The 15,875-nt window shown below is 42.6% G+C and overlaps 1 protein-coding gene across 2 annotated transcripts in view; it reads left to right on the top strand.

The window, feature by feature from the left end:
• Positions 1–15,875, top strand: part of FAM114A1 (family with sequence similarity 114 member A1) — a 71,070-nt gene that overhangs the window by 41,689 nt on the left and 13,506 nt on the right. For both annotated transcript variants that reach the window (XM_053577820.1, XM_053577821.1), the window contains exons 8-11: positions 5,430–5,553; positions 11,309–11,400; positions 13,479–13,640; positions 14,915–15,054. In XM_053577820.1, the coding sequence (XP_053433795.1) occupies positions 5,430–5,553; positions 11,309–11,400; positions 13,479–13,640; positions 14,915–15,054 (518 nt within the window). The remainder of the gene's footprint in view (positions 1–5,429; positions 5,554–11,308; positions 11,401–13,478; positions 13,641–14,914; positions 15,055–15,875) is intronic.

Genomic DNA, 15,875 nt, shown 5'->3' with positions numbered 1-15,875 from the left:
CTCAACCTGTGGGTCTCAACCCCTTTGGGGGTCAAACGACTCTTTCACCGGGGTTGCCTAATATCTGATATTTACATTATGATTCATAACAGTAGCAAAAATTACAGTTATGAAGTAGCAACGAAAATAATTTTATGGTTGGGGGTCACCACAACATGAGGAACTGTATTAAATGGTCATGGCCTTAGGAAGGTTGAGAACCACTGCTCCATGGTGTTTTTTCCTAAACATGAAAGACGCTGGACAAACTAAGATATCTCGTTTTTAGAGCCTCATCATTGTTGTGCTGAGATCACAACAGCCTGATGACCCTCATGCTCCATATAATATCCTGTCTGTCTTGGACCAACTTATCACCCCACCCTAATACCAAGAAAACCAGTGCAGGAAGAGTGATCACTCCCCCAGCATCAGGCTCCTCCTGGCCCTTGGCCTCCCTGGGGTGACACAGTCCTCAGATCAGAGATGCCCCACCAACCCACGTCTTCACTCCTACCTAGTAAAAACAAAGCACCTGATAGTTCTTTTAGACTGTAAGATTTTGGTATATTTTGTGTTCTGGTCTATATAGTTATTTATTTGGCCCTCTGTTAGAACACCTGGGCCCACAAAGGGCAGGAATGTCCTACAGAGTGTATCTTATTTACATGACACTTATTTAGTCACCATTTTTTCTTTTTCTTCCAGAGACAGAGTCTCACTTTATCGCCCTGGGTAGAGTGCTGTGGCGTCACTGCTCACAGCAACCTCCAACTCCTGGGCTTAAGCGATTCTCTTGCCTCAGCCTCCCAAGTACCTAGGACTACAGGCACCCGCCACAACGCCTGGCTATTTTTTTGTTACAATTTGACCAGGGCTGGGTTCAAACCCGCCACTTTTGGTATATGAGGCTGGCGCCTCACTGAGCCACGAGCGCTGCCCTAGTCACCATTTTAAACACTATGAAATTATAAGCTCAATTGTTTATATGGCTCTTTTGAGGAGCTGTCAGCGTGACAGTACTCTGGGGTCATTTTCTAGTGGAGGCCACATGGCAATACCCTCCTTCGAGGTCAGCCTGATTGTACTCTGGGGTCATTTTCTAGTGGAGGCCACATGCAGGCCATCCTGCAGACACTCACTGCAGAGAGCAGGTCCTCGGACAGGAAGCTGAACTTGGCAGTGAGCCTTACAATGGAGAAGTAATTTTTGGCTCTCTGAGCATTGTGTCCTTATGTTTGGACTGTGCGGAGGCAGAGCCACTCCTGAAGCCTGCTGAAGCTGGAAGGACAACCTCGGCCCTGTAACTGACAACCAGGCACCAGACAGGATGGAGACACCCTTCCTGACCCCAGATTGTCGAGTTATTTGTCACTTTGTGTTTATTTCCTTTTTTGTTATCCATGAACCTTTGATGAAAGTCTTGTGGTTATAACTGCCCAAGGGTAACTTTCAGAAAAAAAAAAAAAAAAGGCAAAATTGTGACTGTCATGCAAAATGACCACGTGTTCAAAAATTTATTTAGCTCATTAATTAAATGAGAGAACCAGGCAGATATTATAGCCATTTCAAGGGAAAAGCCAAAGAAGCACAAATGTATACAGAGTAAAGGAATGTTGAAGTGAATGTGCAACAAATCTGGTCTTTCCACAGCAGGGAGGGTGTCTCCCTACCACACAGGAGCCATCCACATTTTACACTGTTATCAGCTCTCTACAATTTAGAGTTGTAAAATTACCCCCATAGATTTCAGAATCTGATAATCCAGGATGGTATTAGTCTAGAAAATGCAGTTCTCCAGTGAAGCACAATTGTTTCCCTACAAAAGTGGGGTCTAGAGTCAGATGTGATGTTATTAAACAACACTCGGTAGCTATATGATTTTGGACCCCTGTTCCCTCGATACCCTTACTTGGAAATGGGAATAATAATGAAAGCTACATCACAGGATTATTAACAGAGTCAAAGGAGATAATCTTTGTGAAGCTAGTAGCAAGATGCCTAAAACATAATGGGCACTCAACAAGGTACGCAGAATGTCGATGACACTTCATTTTTATATGTATTCTTATGTTGTGTTTGTTATTAGTAAAAACATTACAGAGGCCAGGTGTGGTGGCTCCCACCTGTAATCCCAGTGCTTTGGAAGGCCAAGGCAGGAGGATCACTTGAGGCCAGGAGTTCAAGATCAGCCTGAGTGGCATAGCAAGACCCTGTCTCTACAAAAATTAAAAATATATGTATTACAAGGGAATACGGTCCCCCTGTAAAAAACATTACAAGCTATGATGGTAGACAGAAATTTCATTCTGGCTGTTTCTAGCACATATTTCAGCTACATAACAGCCCCAGGTCCCTTTGGAAAGGAGCCTCAAAGGACTTACGTTGCTGGGAAGGACATTTGGTCCTTGGAGGGATCTATTTCCTTCTGTTTGCACACTGCTTCCCTAAGCTCTGCTTTCTTTCTCTAGCCTGGAGATTTCTGGGGTATTCATAGTAAAGAATGCAGAATTTTTTCTTGACTTAGTAAGGATATTGACTGGGTGCTACAATAAACAGTAGAATTTATTTTTCTGTCCTATAACATTCCAAGATAGGGGTGCCTGGTCAGCAGGTGGCTTTCCTGCATTTAGGGATGAGGAGCCAGGGTCTGTCCACCTCGTGGCTCCACTGCGCTCCCCCCTATGTACACAGACCTCCAGCAAAAATACAAGTAGAGACCTAGACTGGGGTTGCCAGATTTAGAAAATAAAGAAATACTGCCTGACTAGTTAAATTTTAACTTTAGATAAACAGTAATTTTTTTTTTTAGTGTGCATATATCCCATGCAATCTTTGGGACATGCACTTATACTGAGAAAATATTGCTTGTTTATCTGAAATTCAAGTTTAGCTAGGCGTCCTGTATTTTACTTGGCAACTCTACACACACCAAATATTTAAAAGTTAAAGAACTTTTGAAACAAACCGTTAAAGAAAATATATTCTGCCTTCCTACTGTGATAGATATCCTTTCATGATGACCTGGAAGGCTAGTTTCTGCTTAGAATTCCCAGACTCATCAAATCTCCATACCACCCCCCTTCAGCCTGTCTCCTCCCTTGTCTTCGGCTCTGTCTCTCGCCTCAGAGAACCTTGTGTGCACGTATGAGGGTGCCCTAGTTCAAGTTCCACCCATACCCCCTGCAGACAGCCATACTTGGCTGTCCCATGGGCCTGGGGATACACAGGTCAGTGGCGTGGGCAGCCTTCAGGGGTATAGCCTAGGCAAGAGGCCCATGCAGGCCGTGAAGGGGAAGCTACAGTTACCTGGAGAACATTCCAGAAGGAGGAGCGTGGATTCTGGTGGGCACATCCTTTGGGCCCTGTGGACTCCCTGTGTCCAACTCTAAAGGCAGTATCAGATTCCACCATCCCCTGGGGCACTCTTATGCTCTGAATTGCATCAGCATACCAAAAAGGAGGGGACACTCCCATTTTTTTTATAATCTTGGCCCAGAAATGCTACACATCATCCCTGCTGACATTCCATTGGCTAAAATGGAAATGGAAACATAAGGAATTATTATCATTACCATTTGACTAGATCAATTCTAGATGGCAACAGCATGGCAATGTGGTGTTCAATAAAAGTTAAAGAAACACAGTCCTTTTGATTGCCATTATACTCACTCATTTAATAGTAAATAGTAAACATAAACAAGAAAATCTTCAAAATGGCAGCGTACACCACCTTTCAAGGAAAGGATTTAAGGTAGACTGTCCACCCTTGTGTCTGGGGCACATAACACAGTGCCAAGCAGAGAGCCAGCATATGTATATTGAGGAGGGTATAATAACTAATAACTTATTAGTTATTATTGGACTGAACTGAAAATTCAGGGTACATTGCCTTGGCATGATGGAATGAACTAGAGGAAACAAACAAGACGCTGTATTAGAAAGATGCTAACAAAAGAGTTCCAGACTAGAAAAACCCTGTGGGGTGCCCAAAATATAAAACCCCAGGCCTTCCCTCCAGGAAGGTTGCCACCACCAGTAGAACATGGGAAACCAGACTATTCCGGGTGTGTGCATGTATTTTCACTAAGCATTGTATTCAGACACATTTATTCAATAATTACCATTAGAAAACTGCTGTTTAGAAAGTAGACGTGAAGCATAGCAATGTGATGTGCACATGTCTGGGACCCCGAAACCAAAACCTGAGAATGTGAGCTGCGATGAAGACTCTGAGGTGAGCGCAGAGAGGAGGCAGGGCTCATTCGTTTCTGGGGGGTGGGGGGACGCTCTGCTAATGGGTTTCCTGTTGATGACTTCCTTCCGGGATTCCTCCCACGGCTCTGCTCCAGTGCATTATGGAGGTACGCATTAGCCACTGTTAGGACAATGGCATCTTGGCATCCCAATGCCCTCCCTAGCCCTGTCACTCATCCCAATGTGCCCATCCACTACCATGAGTATTCAAACACATTCTCAAGGGGGCTGCAGCCCCTCACCTGGCTCTCCCTCCAGAGCAAGTGTTCAGCCTGTAGAACAAAAAAATAAAAACGTTACTGCTTTACAGGCATACTGCACTTGTTACATGGTGCTCCGTGCCCTTTGACCATTTTGGAAAGTCTGATTAATCTTCAGAGGATGACTTGCCCTCTGCACAAATAATTTTAAAGTGGATACAGAAGACAGTTTCAAAGAGGGGTTCTGAAGACAGAGAGCAGAGGTGACATTAGTCCAAGTGTCACCTCCTCCGTGAAGTCTACCTGCACACCCTCTCCCTTCCCCAGTGCCCCCAGTGTGCCCTCCACTCCCATCCGTCATGGCCATTCTTGGTTGACACAGGCCTGCCTCACCCACACGGCAAGATCTGGGAGAAGGAAAATGTGTCTTGTGCATGTCGATAGGATGACTGACCTCTAGCAAGTGTATTATGGACAGATAATATTTATATGTTTACGTGTGTATACACATACACATATATAAATATTTCAAGGACATTATTTTATTTAACCCTCTAAACAAGTTTATAAGGTCAATGTAGCTAATTCTCATCTTATAGACAAGGAAACTGAGGTAGGGAAAGGTTCAATAAGATACCCAAGGTCATAGGAAGTGTGGAGCTGATGTTCCATCCCAGAGTTGACACCACAGTGTGATGGAAGAGCTACCACCACCATTTATTTAGCATCTACTGTGTATACTTGTGCAATGTATTTCATATTCTTTGTCTCATTTGCCCCACAAAGGATCTTGCTGTAAAAATAAGAAAACCCCGAGAGCTTGTGTACCTTGCCCAAACTGCACAGTTAATGTGCAGTTAAGCCAGCATTCAACCCAGCGTTCCATCCCACACACAATCACCTCCATCCTGGGGAAAAGTGGGGACAGCTGTATGTAAACATTATTCACAAGAAGAAAAGATGACAGTTATGCTGACCTATTTCTTTTTTCAGGTTCAGTCATTTTTAGCATCGCTTGATGGAGAGAAGCTGGAACTCTTAAAAAATGACCTAATTTCCATTAAAGACATCTTTGCAGCCAAAGAATTCGAGAATGACGAGAATCAAGAAGAAGAAGGTAAAGGGAAATCAGTTAAAAAGCAAGACGATCGGTTGGCATAATCCTGATAAAACTGCTGTTAACAAACACAGCCCTTTGAGCAGGGCAGAATTATTTAATTCAAGTGTTCACCCTCTGTGCTTCTAAAACACCCTTTGCATCTATCTGCGCTTGTTATGGGAGCTGGTCATGTTGATTTATAATCCTCTTTTTCACTAGGAGGAAACGCCTGTTACTTCTCTGCTGTTCTGCACAATTCTTGGCACATCACAGGCATTTAAAAGAAGGGTGTACTGTTGAGTTAGCCAAGAGCACAGTGTGCTAAACAGGGCTCTGATGGCCAGTTTTTGCTCCCAGTTCTAATTTTTGTCTGCTTGTGAAAGTTGTTTTACATGATTCATGTTGATGATGGGCACACCTTTCAATGATTTCTTTGCAATTTTTTCTTATTCCTTTTAATTGACATGTGTAGGAGCTAGGATGTATTAGTGTCCTACACTTTTACTAAAAAGTACAGTTCTGACAAAGGCTGTACCATTTTTCTGCAGTGCAACAACAGGACGTGACATGTCAGGTTGGCAATCACTGAAGTGACACCCAGGTACACACTTCCCAGTAATCTTCCAACCAGATAATGAACTTGACCCCAAGGAGATTAGATTCTAGTTTATGAGAACCAAAGCTTCCTTCAGAAGAGAAACATTATTCTCAAAGTTGGGCATGCTAAATGATTACTTTAGGTTGTCCATTAGAGAGTGAGAGTAAACCCTTTGTTATGTACATGGAGAGTGATTTCTTACTGATGACACAGCCAAACACAGCCCACAGTTATTGCATGGAGATTGTGCTGAAGTCTCCAGCAACCAGAGACACAGGGCTGGGATGGCCTAGAACCACAGGAAGGATTCTATTTGAAACATTTTCACCACTCTTTCACCTGTATGGCCTTAAAAGGGTTATGTAACCTTTCCAAGAACTCAGCATCTAAAGTTGTAAAATGCAGACAATGATACGTATTTCCAAGTCTGTTTATATATGTTGGATAATATATATAAACACACGTATCACAGTGCCTGGCACACAAAACTGCTCAGAAATGTTAGCTGTTGTTATTATTTAAAGTGCTAACACAAAGTCAGGAAAATACCAATGAATTGTAGTTTTTATTTATTATTCTGCTTGTTATTACCTACTGTGCAAAGTAATAATAATGTGCCTTCATAAATTGCTGGCAGTATTTTGAGCCCAAGTGTGTTAGACCTTTTTATTGAAGTTTAAACACAAGGGTTCAAATACTTGAACCTCAATGCTCAGGGCAAAATTAGTCTAAGCATTCATCAACTGTCATTTAAACACCATTTCCCTCTTTAGCCCACTTACTACCTTATGTGCTTTCAGCTTAATGAGATTTATGCTTATCGCATCAAAACAAAAGAATCAATTATAGGGAAGCATAGAAGAGGTCAGTATCAAAGATACAGTTGGGGAATAATGTTTTTGAGCATTTGTCTGTTTCTGCAGAAGTCACAAAGGATGACAGCCTTGTCTTTTTCTTTTTCTAATGAAGAAACTAAAACACTAGCTGTCAAAGGTCATGCAGCTTGCCATGTGGACCCAAGATGAATTAGTAGATGCCCCTATCCCAGACTAGCAATCCCCCCAAAGAATCAGGCCGTTATTCTTCAACTCTCATGATGGTTGAGGTAGATGCTGGTCCTATGAGGGATGTCACTTAGGATAAAAAGAATATGGCAAATTCTCCCCTAACAACAAGGAGTTATTGTTGCCAGTTCAAGTCAAAGTGGTAATACATCCCTACTTGGTTCTATTCCTTAGAAAGCAAACTTGATTCAGTGCTATTAAATAGAAAATTTTGCTATAGGTGATATATACCAGTTTTTTGTTGTTGTTGTTGTTCGTTTGTTTGTTTTGAGACAGTCTCACTCTATTGCCCCAGGCTAGAGCGTGGCTGCGGCACAGTTCAGAAGCAACCTCAAATTCTTGGGCTCACACAATCCTCTTGCCTCAGCTTCTTTGTACCAGTCTTACTGTAAACTTAAGAAATTGGGATTTGTGAATAGCTCACACGCACAGGTACACACAGAGAGACAACACTGAAGTGTTAAACAGTATGCTTTAAGAAATGTCTCTCCTTAAGTGACAAAACCTTATTATCTCTCCTAATACATCCATTTTCCCAAAGGGGATCTCTAGATTATCAAAACACTATTAATTTCAATTAATTTAATTTAATAAATAAATTGTCATTCAAACACTTAATGAAGAACTGGGAAAAGAGGAAATAGTGTTATTTCCTAAATAGGAAATAGTGTTATTTCCGTTATCAATTCAATTACGATGGAGTGTTACAACTCCAAAAAAGTCAAAGGATTACCCTACAGAGGAGAATCTTATCAGTGGAGGTGGGCAGAAAATCCAGGAACAAAATTCTGGGAGAAAACAGCATTTTCATCAAATATTTTCCTTATAAGCATTGATATTCCTAAAAGCCTCCCAACAACTAAATAATTTATTTGATACTCTGAGAAAATGTAATAACTGTCATTTTAGATAAATTTAATATCAATCTCTGCTATAGTTAATAATGTTAGCTAATGATTTGCATGTTTGTCTTTCCGGCGGAGTGTAATTTTATCACACTGCCATAGATCTCTAATTTGATTTACCATGGCTGAGAAGAGATTTTAAAAAGCCATTTTCTATTTTTACTGCCCTGGTGAAGGTCTTCCTGGCCATGTGCACAGATCAAGAGTTGTAGTAACAGGTATTCTTTGTTGCAACATTTATTATCATCTGTTTTTATTTCCTTCCATTTTTTTCTCTACGATTTTTTTTTCCCCTAAAACATTTGCTAAAAGCTATCAGTGTATGTTTTGCAGAATTAATGCACCTTTGAAAGTTGGAGCTACACGAAGTCCTGCCTCCTAATTTAGTGTTGTTTCCACCCCTATGTCTTTAATCTCCCTATGTTTAGATCCAGGTAGCACAGAATTATTTATTTACATAAAACTTTCATGTTTGCAAAACATCTTCCCATTTGCTGTAGCAGTTGGTCCTTAAAACAACTTTACAGAAGAGAAAGATGGGTTTTATTATTCTCAATTTGCAGAGGAGGAAAGAGAAGCTGAGGAAGCCCCGTGACTGGCCCAGAGGTTGGGGGGAACCACATAGTCTAAGTCTCAGTCCAGGGCTCTTTCTGCCTCATGCAGGATGACAAGCAGCAGGAAGGTTGGGAAGGGAGGCCTTGCGGGGGCTGCCCAGGTGTGCCCTGCCCCTCTCACTTTGTCCCCCTAGACCTCTGCTCAGCAGAAAGAATCTCAGCTGTTGATGGCGCCAGCCTCACTCCCGCACAGCCCCAGCCCGTCTCCATCCCTGACACTCCCTAGCCCCCCAGCTCTCCCTTTGCATGACGAATGCATACTCATTCTTGAAGGTTCTGGTCAGGCATCACCACCTCCAGAAAGCTTCCTGAACACCCCACGAAGAACTGGATTAAGTGCTGCAAATGCCCCCTCCGAGCACCTACCTCTTCGGGTTGAAATAATTCGCTTGTTGCAGTTTCATCTTGAGCGAAGACAATCATCTCTCTCTGCTCCCCTTGCCCTCTGAGAGACACACATGCACCTCCCTCACTCCCTGAGCCTCTGGGGCAGCCTTGTTGCTCTCTGAACCTGCTGGCCACACTCCCCCCGGACTTTGCTCCCCTGCATGGCTGCTGGAAGGCTCTTTTCCTCCAGCCCCTCTTATGCCTCCTGCATCTCAAGGCTCCGCACAGTCCTCCCCCTAGTCATCACCCCAATGCCACCTGCTTACCCTCTCTCCCATCGTAGTCCATTCAGGCTTCTATAACAAAATCCCATAGACTGGGTGGCTTATAAACAACAAAAATTTGTTTCTCACAGTTACAGAGACTGGATAGTCCAAGATCAAAGTGCTGGCAGATTCCATACCTAGGGAGGATCCCTGCCCTCTGGTTCACACGCGGTGCCCTCTAGTCAAGGGGCCAGCTAGCACCATGGGGCTCTTTACTAAGGCACTGTCATTCACAAGGGCTCCACCCTCATGATCTGAGTGCCTCCCCGAAGCCTTGCGTCTTAGCAGCATCACACAGGTGATTAGCTCTCAGTGGGTGAATTACGGCACAGATTTTCAGACCACCACTCTTTTATTTACACTTTCTAGACCCCCGCCGCCTCTCTTCCTCTCCTCACCTTATCGTTCTCCAGAAACCTTCATAGATGTGCTTTATAGATCTACTTTGATTATTGATCTGTCTCCTTCATGAGAATATGTGAATTATAGGAAGTAATAAACTGATCTAAGCCATGCTTTGAACCAAGCCCTACAAGCTACCCAGGCTGTCATCATGAGCTGCAGATTAACCAGGTTGTCTACAAAACAGAAAAGAGCACATCCAGGCAGGTGTTAGATACAGTCTTTCTCACATGGCTTGCGGTTCCCTGAAAGTACTGCCTTCTCTGCTGGCCTGACACGAGAGAGTTTCTTCTTGGAGGGTTTGAGATCATGTAATCAGGCCAGATTAATGATGTTTTTATTTTCCCCCAAACTGGTAGCAAACCCATTGTGGAATCAGCTTCTTAGCACCTATCAGAAACTTTTGAAATGGTATTGCCTTGTAGATAAAAATGAGAGAAATTAGATTGCAGCTTTTAAAATTCTCTTTTTTGCCCGTTAATGACACTAATTTTTTTTATTTTATGATATCTATTGCTGTATCATGTATAATGATATATATCATTACTGTATTATTATATGTTAGGTAATTCATTAATAAACTATTTATTCAGTGAATATTCATTTTAGCACTTTTCGTGTTCCAGGGATTGTGTGAGATGCTCCAGATTCAGGAACAAGCAAAATAAATACTATGTCTGTCCTTTGGTAGTTTTCAGTGTAAAGAGAAGGCAGATCGTTAAGAAATGTTACAGAAGCACGTGGCTCACACCTGCAATCCCAGCACTCTGAGAGGCTGGGGCTGGGGGATTGCTTGAGCTCAGGAGTTGGAGACCAGCTTGAGCAAGAGTGAGACCCCATCTCTACTAAAAATAGAAAAACTAGCCTGGTGTCCCGGCTGGTGCCTGTAATCCCAACTACTTGGGATGCTGAGGCAAGGTGATCCCTTGAACCCAAGAGTTTGAAGTTGCTGTGAGCTATGATGCCACAGCACTCTAGTCTAGGGGAACAGGGAGATTCAGTTTCAAAAAAAAAAAAAAAGAGCATGAGAGAGAGATTGTAAAAGCCGACAGGTATCCTAGGAACCTTGGGGAATTTCCGCAGAGCGATGATTAAGACTAATTCTGTGTGCTCAATGCTGTACTTCTGCAGGAGGAAGGGCACTTTAGGTGGCATCAGGGTTGCAGGGTTGCAGTGCCAAGCATAAGAATGATCGAAGTCATAACTATGCTGCTGTCATACGTTGTTTGTTCCATCATTCATTCAATACACAGCTGCTCACCACCTATGGCTGTGAACAAGATGGGGCGAGGTCCCTCCCAGTGCTGTTAGCCCACCTGGGGGCATCCTGGGAGCTGCTGGCAGCAAGATCCCTGTGCTGCCTCACTGCCCTGCTCACAGATGGGAGACATCCGTCTTTGCCCTGCAGCTGCTGGTGGGCTACTATGGCCTCCCCTTTGTCTGCCCTGACTTCAGGCTGTAAAGTTGGGGCAGCTGCCACATTTTGAAGGGTGAAAATTCAACCATGCTTCTTACTTCTGTCATGTTCTATTCCTAGGCTTAGAAGAAAAGGGAGAAGAATTTGCTAGCAAGCTTACAGAGCTTCTCTTTGAATTACATGTCGCGGCCACACCTGACAAACTCAATAAGGTCAGCACTGTTTGGTTCTGAGTTTTTGTTTGAAACAAAAAGGGGGGGATGTGCAGGCAAGGGGGTGTTCTCCATTGTAAAATTCTAGAGATCCATCTGAAATGGAAAAAATCCCGAATGGCACGTTACGGGGGAGGGAAGTTTGAGGTCAGTAGTTAAGATTTGAAGAGGCAACGTAATAAAATGTGAGAACAGGCTAGACTGTCCTGAGACCTGCGTTTTAGTTGTAATTTTACTAATAACTACCTGTGACCTTGAACAAGGCATCTACCTTTTCGTGGCAAAATCGAATGTTACGTCAGAGCAGTGGTTATCACCAGGACAGGGGATGGAAGAGGGGAACAGAATCGCCAAGCAGCTTTTCCAAATTCCAAGCCCCTACCCGTCCCCCTCGTAAAGAGAAATGCTAAGATACAGCGGAGACAGTCATATTAACCAGGTTAGCCACACCTTTCTTCCCACCTGGAAAGAGCCTTCCATCCTTACCCATCTGGGTTCCTCTAATAATACCAGAGTGTGTTTTTCGAGATAGTTCAAGGTCTCGCTGTGAAGTTTCTTAAGAGAAACTGATCATTAATTACATAAAATGCTGTGATATTTTTCCATTCCCTCGCTCTCTGTTTTTACTCCTTTCTTATTTTTTGAGAGCCGTGCTTTATACACGCATTCACTTATCAAGGTGGGAAAGAAAAGGGCAGAGGGAAGCAGAGAGGTGGCGATGGGAGGGATTTCTTTATCTCTGATAGGGGTCACCGGCTCTGCCAGGTCAGAGACTTGAACACAGTGGGAAATTGCCTCATTCATCTCCCAGCTGCCCCTGCCATTGCTCAGAAGGGGCGCGTGGTGGCTTCAAGATTCCACTGGCTTATTTCCATAGTCAGAGTTAAACCATTGTCCCTAAAAAAGGACATACCCAGGACAGTTTTGTTGTTTTTTTTTTTTTTTCTCTCCAGATCTTTTTGCTGGTAACTTGCTGTCCAACACTCTGACATATTAAACATTGACCTTTAAACTTCACTGTGAGAAGTTTAGCATAAGCTCAGAAACAATTTTTATTCAAATAACCAGCTTAAAATATAATGGGAAAATGTAGGTGAGTCTTTCCCAAATGGAAGGGATAACAGGAAAGGTGGTTTCCTCTGCTTGCTTAATTCAGCCATGATTTAACAGACAGGTTTCTTGCACTGTGCTCATGTGAGATTAAACTGGCCACAGCACAGCACCTGGTCTTTCCAACAGCCCTTCCCTTCTCCACCTGGAGGTTGGAACACCTGCCATGAATCAAAAAGTACAGCGCCATCCTTCACCCTCCCAGCACTATGTATTATTAGGTTCATGAAACATTAAGAGCTTCATGAGACATGTGAGGAAACTGGCTTTAGCCATGGCCCTGGCTCAGTTCTAACCTATATAAATATTTTTTAAAGTACTGTTATTCTTTTATAGTTAGTCATGAAAAGTGAAAAATATACTACAGGTTTTTCAACGTGACTGTCATTTTTATTTTATTTTATTTATTTTTTAAGACACAGTCTTATTACTTTGTCGCCCTGGGTGGAGTGCCATAGACTCATAGCTCACAGCAACCTGAAACTCCTGGGCTCAAGCAATCTTCTTGCCTCAGCCTCCTAGGTAGCTGGGACTACAGGCGCCCACAGTGCCTGGCTTTTTTTGTTGTTGTTTGTTTTTGTTTTTGTTTTAGAGACTATGTCTTACTCTTTCTCAGGCTGCTGTCAAACTCTTGAGCTCAGACAATCCATGCGCCTCAGCCTCCCCTGTCATTTTTCTTCTTAGCCAAACATCCTTTTAAGATACTTTGACTTTTAAACATCCTCAGGCCCTGGCAGTGTTCTCCCCGTGCCTTCTTTCTATTCTGTCTCCTTTTCCTACTTTATATTTGCCAGAAATCAACATCAAGGTTATCTTTTGAGGGGCTTAAGGAATCGCCACTTCACCCTTCAAACATCCAGCGATCTATCCTTGAACCTTTAGAGAAACCTGTGTCTAGTCATGGGATTGGAATTACTTAGTTTCCATATTTGCACAATAAAGGTGTTGTTGGTTGGGGGCCTTTGCAGGCCATGAAGAAGGCCCACGACTGGGTGGCGGAAGATCAGACCATGGTGTCAGTAGATGTGGCAAAAGATTCAGAGGAGGAAACGAAGAAGGAAGAAAAAGAAGAGAAGCCTGAAGGTCTCGAAGAAGACAAAAAGGAAGAAAAGAGAACTAAGACCGTAGAGGTAAATTTATTCTAGATTGTCCACCTAAAGGGCAATAATATCAGGTTCATTTTATCAGCAGCCCAATTTTAAGCGAGGAGAGGTCATTTCTTCTTCATTTGTAGAGAAGAAATGTTGCATATTCTAGAAATATGAGTAAGAATGGGATAAACACTGAAATTTTTCTATGCCAAGGCAATTCGTGTCTTAGCACAGCTTTTCCTCATAGCTTTACGATTGTAATTTAAAGGGGGAAAAAAAGGTCTTTAAGAACATAGTTGATTTATCTGTAGGGTGGCTTTCCATCTTACATGCAAATATGTTACTATAAAATGTCTTTATGCCTTGGCTGGGTGCCCGTAGCTCAAGCGGCTAAGGCGCCAACCACATACACCAGAGCTGGTGGGTTCGAATCCAGCCTGGGCCTGCCAAACAACAATGACAACTACAACCAAAAAAAAACAAAACATGTCTTTATGCCTCATAACTAATGAAGTAATTGAAGCTTGTTTTAAAAATTTTCATTGCTACAGCTTTTATTCTGTGGTTTAATAAATTTATGTGGTCGTAATCTATATACTTTTTGTGTTCAAAAAAGGAGTTTGCAATAACTTCATCTTACATTGAATTTTAATTTTAATGGAAGTAACTTTTTAGATTAGATGAGTCTAAGGAAAAATGTCCCTTGAGGTATATTTATTCAGCCTCCCCTCCACACACCTTGTCTGGTGCCTGTCTGTGTGTGCACAGCACAGCTGTAAGTACTGGGGACGCAGCTGTGAATAGCTTTAGTCCATCCCTGGCTACCTGGCAAAACTTCCACTTCATAGCACCATTCTGCTTACAAAAGTCTTAGATGTGCCCGTAATCTTTAGGTCAACTTTTCCATGTTATATTTGTTTTGTTTTGTTTTTAAGAATTCTATCATTGGCTGGACACAGTGGTTCCCACCTGTACTCCTAACACTCTGGCAGCCCCAGGCAGGTGGATTCCTTGAGCTCAGGAATTTGAGACCAGCCTGAGCAAGAGCAAGACCCCATCTCTACTAAAAATATAAAAACTAGCCAGGCATGGTGGAACATGCCTATAGTCCCAGCTACTCTGGAGGCTGAGGCAGGAGGATTGCTCAAGTCCAAGAGTTTGAGGTTGCCGTGAGTTAGGATGCCCTCTATCCAGGGCAACAGAGTGAGACTCTATCTCAACAACAACAAAAAGAATTCTACAGTTTTTAATATTATAGCATTTTTAAAAAGCATCTGCTCAGTGACTAACTTTCTTCCTTGTATTTATTTCAGGAAGTATACATGTTGTCCATTGAAAGTCTGGCAGAAGTAACAGCCCGCTGCATTGAGCAGCTTCATAAAGTAGCAGAATTAATTCTTCATGGACAAGAAGAGGAAAAACCAGCTCAGGACCAAGCAAAAGTTCTGATAAAGTAAACAAATGTTATTTTCTTTCTTTCTTTCTTTTTTTTGAGGCAGTCTCACTTTGTCTCTCTCAGTAAGGGCTATGGAATAACAGCTCAGCAACCTCAAACTCTTGAGAGTCAAGTGATCCTCTTGCGTCAGCCTCCCGAGTAGCTGGGACTACAGGTGCCGTGCCCACCACAACACCGAGCTATTTTTTAGAGACAGAGTCTCGCTCTTGTTCAGGCTGGTCGTGAACCCCCAAGCTCAAGCAATCCACTCACTGTGGCCTCCCAGAGTGCTAGGATTACAGGCATGAGCCACCACACCTGGCCCATGTTATTTTATTTCTGATTAATGTTATGTTTAATTCTTATTTTTCCAACTTTATATATGCGTGTGCCATTCAGATACACACATGTACACACCAGGCCACTAAAGATCCAGATTTCAGGTCTTTCATTGTTCTGTGATCATCTTAAGGAAAGAAGGGCTCCTTCAAGAAGTGCATTATGTTAATAAGAAAAAGAATAATTAACTAGGACTTATATCTAGAAACTCTTTATGAAACGATTTAAGGGAAGACACCCTAAATCATTCCAGAGACAGGCACAAAATCATTTTTTAACAGAGCAAAGTCTTAGAAGTACAGACTTTTGAGGACAATTACATTTTCAACATACTACACCAATAGAGAAAGGAAATGTTAATGGAACGTCTCAGCGAGATTCGCAGGAGTAGACGAACACACTTGAGTGTTTCCGGGGACTTACACCAGCTCTGGGTCTGAACTGTGTGTTGGTCACAATGATGGTCACTGTGGATTGCACAGGTGTACCTATCTGTGTCA

This window comes from Nycticebus coucang, chromosome 23 (genome assembly GCF_027406575.1).
Source record: "Nycticebus coucang isolate mNycCou1 chromosome 23, mNycCou1.pri, whole genome shotgun sequence".
NCBI classification, from domain to species: Eukaryota; Metazoa; Chordata; class Mammalia; order Primates; family Lorisidae; genus Nycticebus; species Nycticebus coucang.
This window is presented reverse-complemented; position numbering and strand designations above follow the sequence as displayed.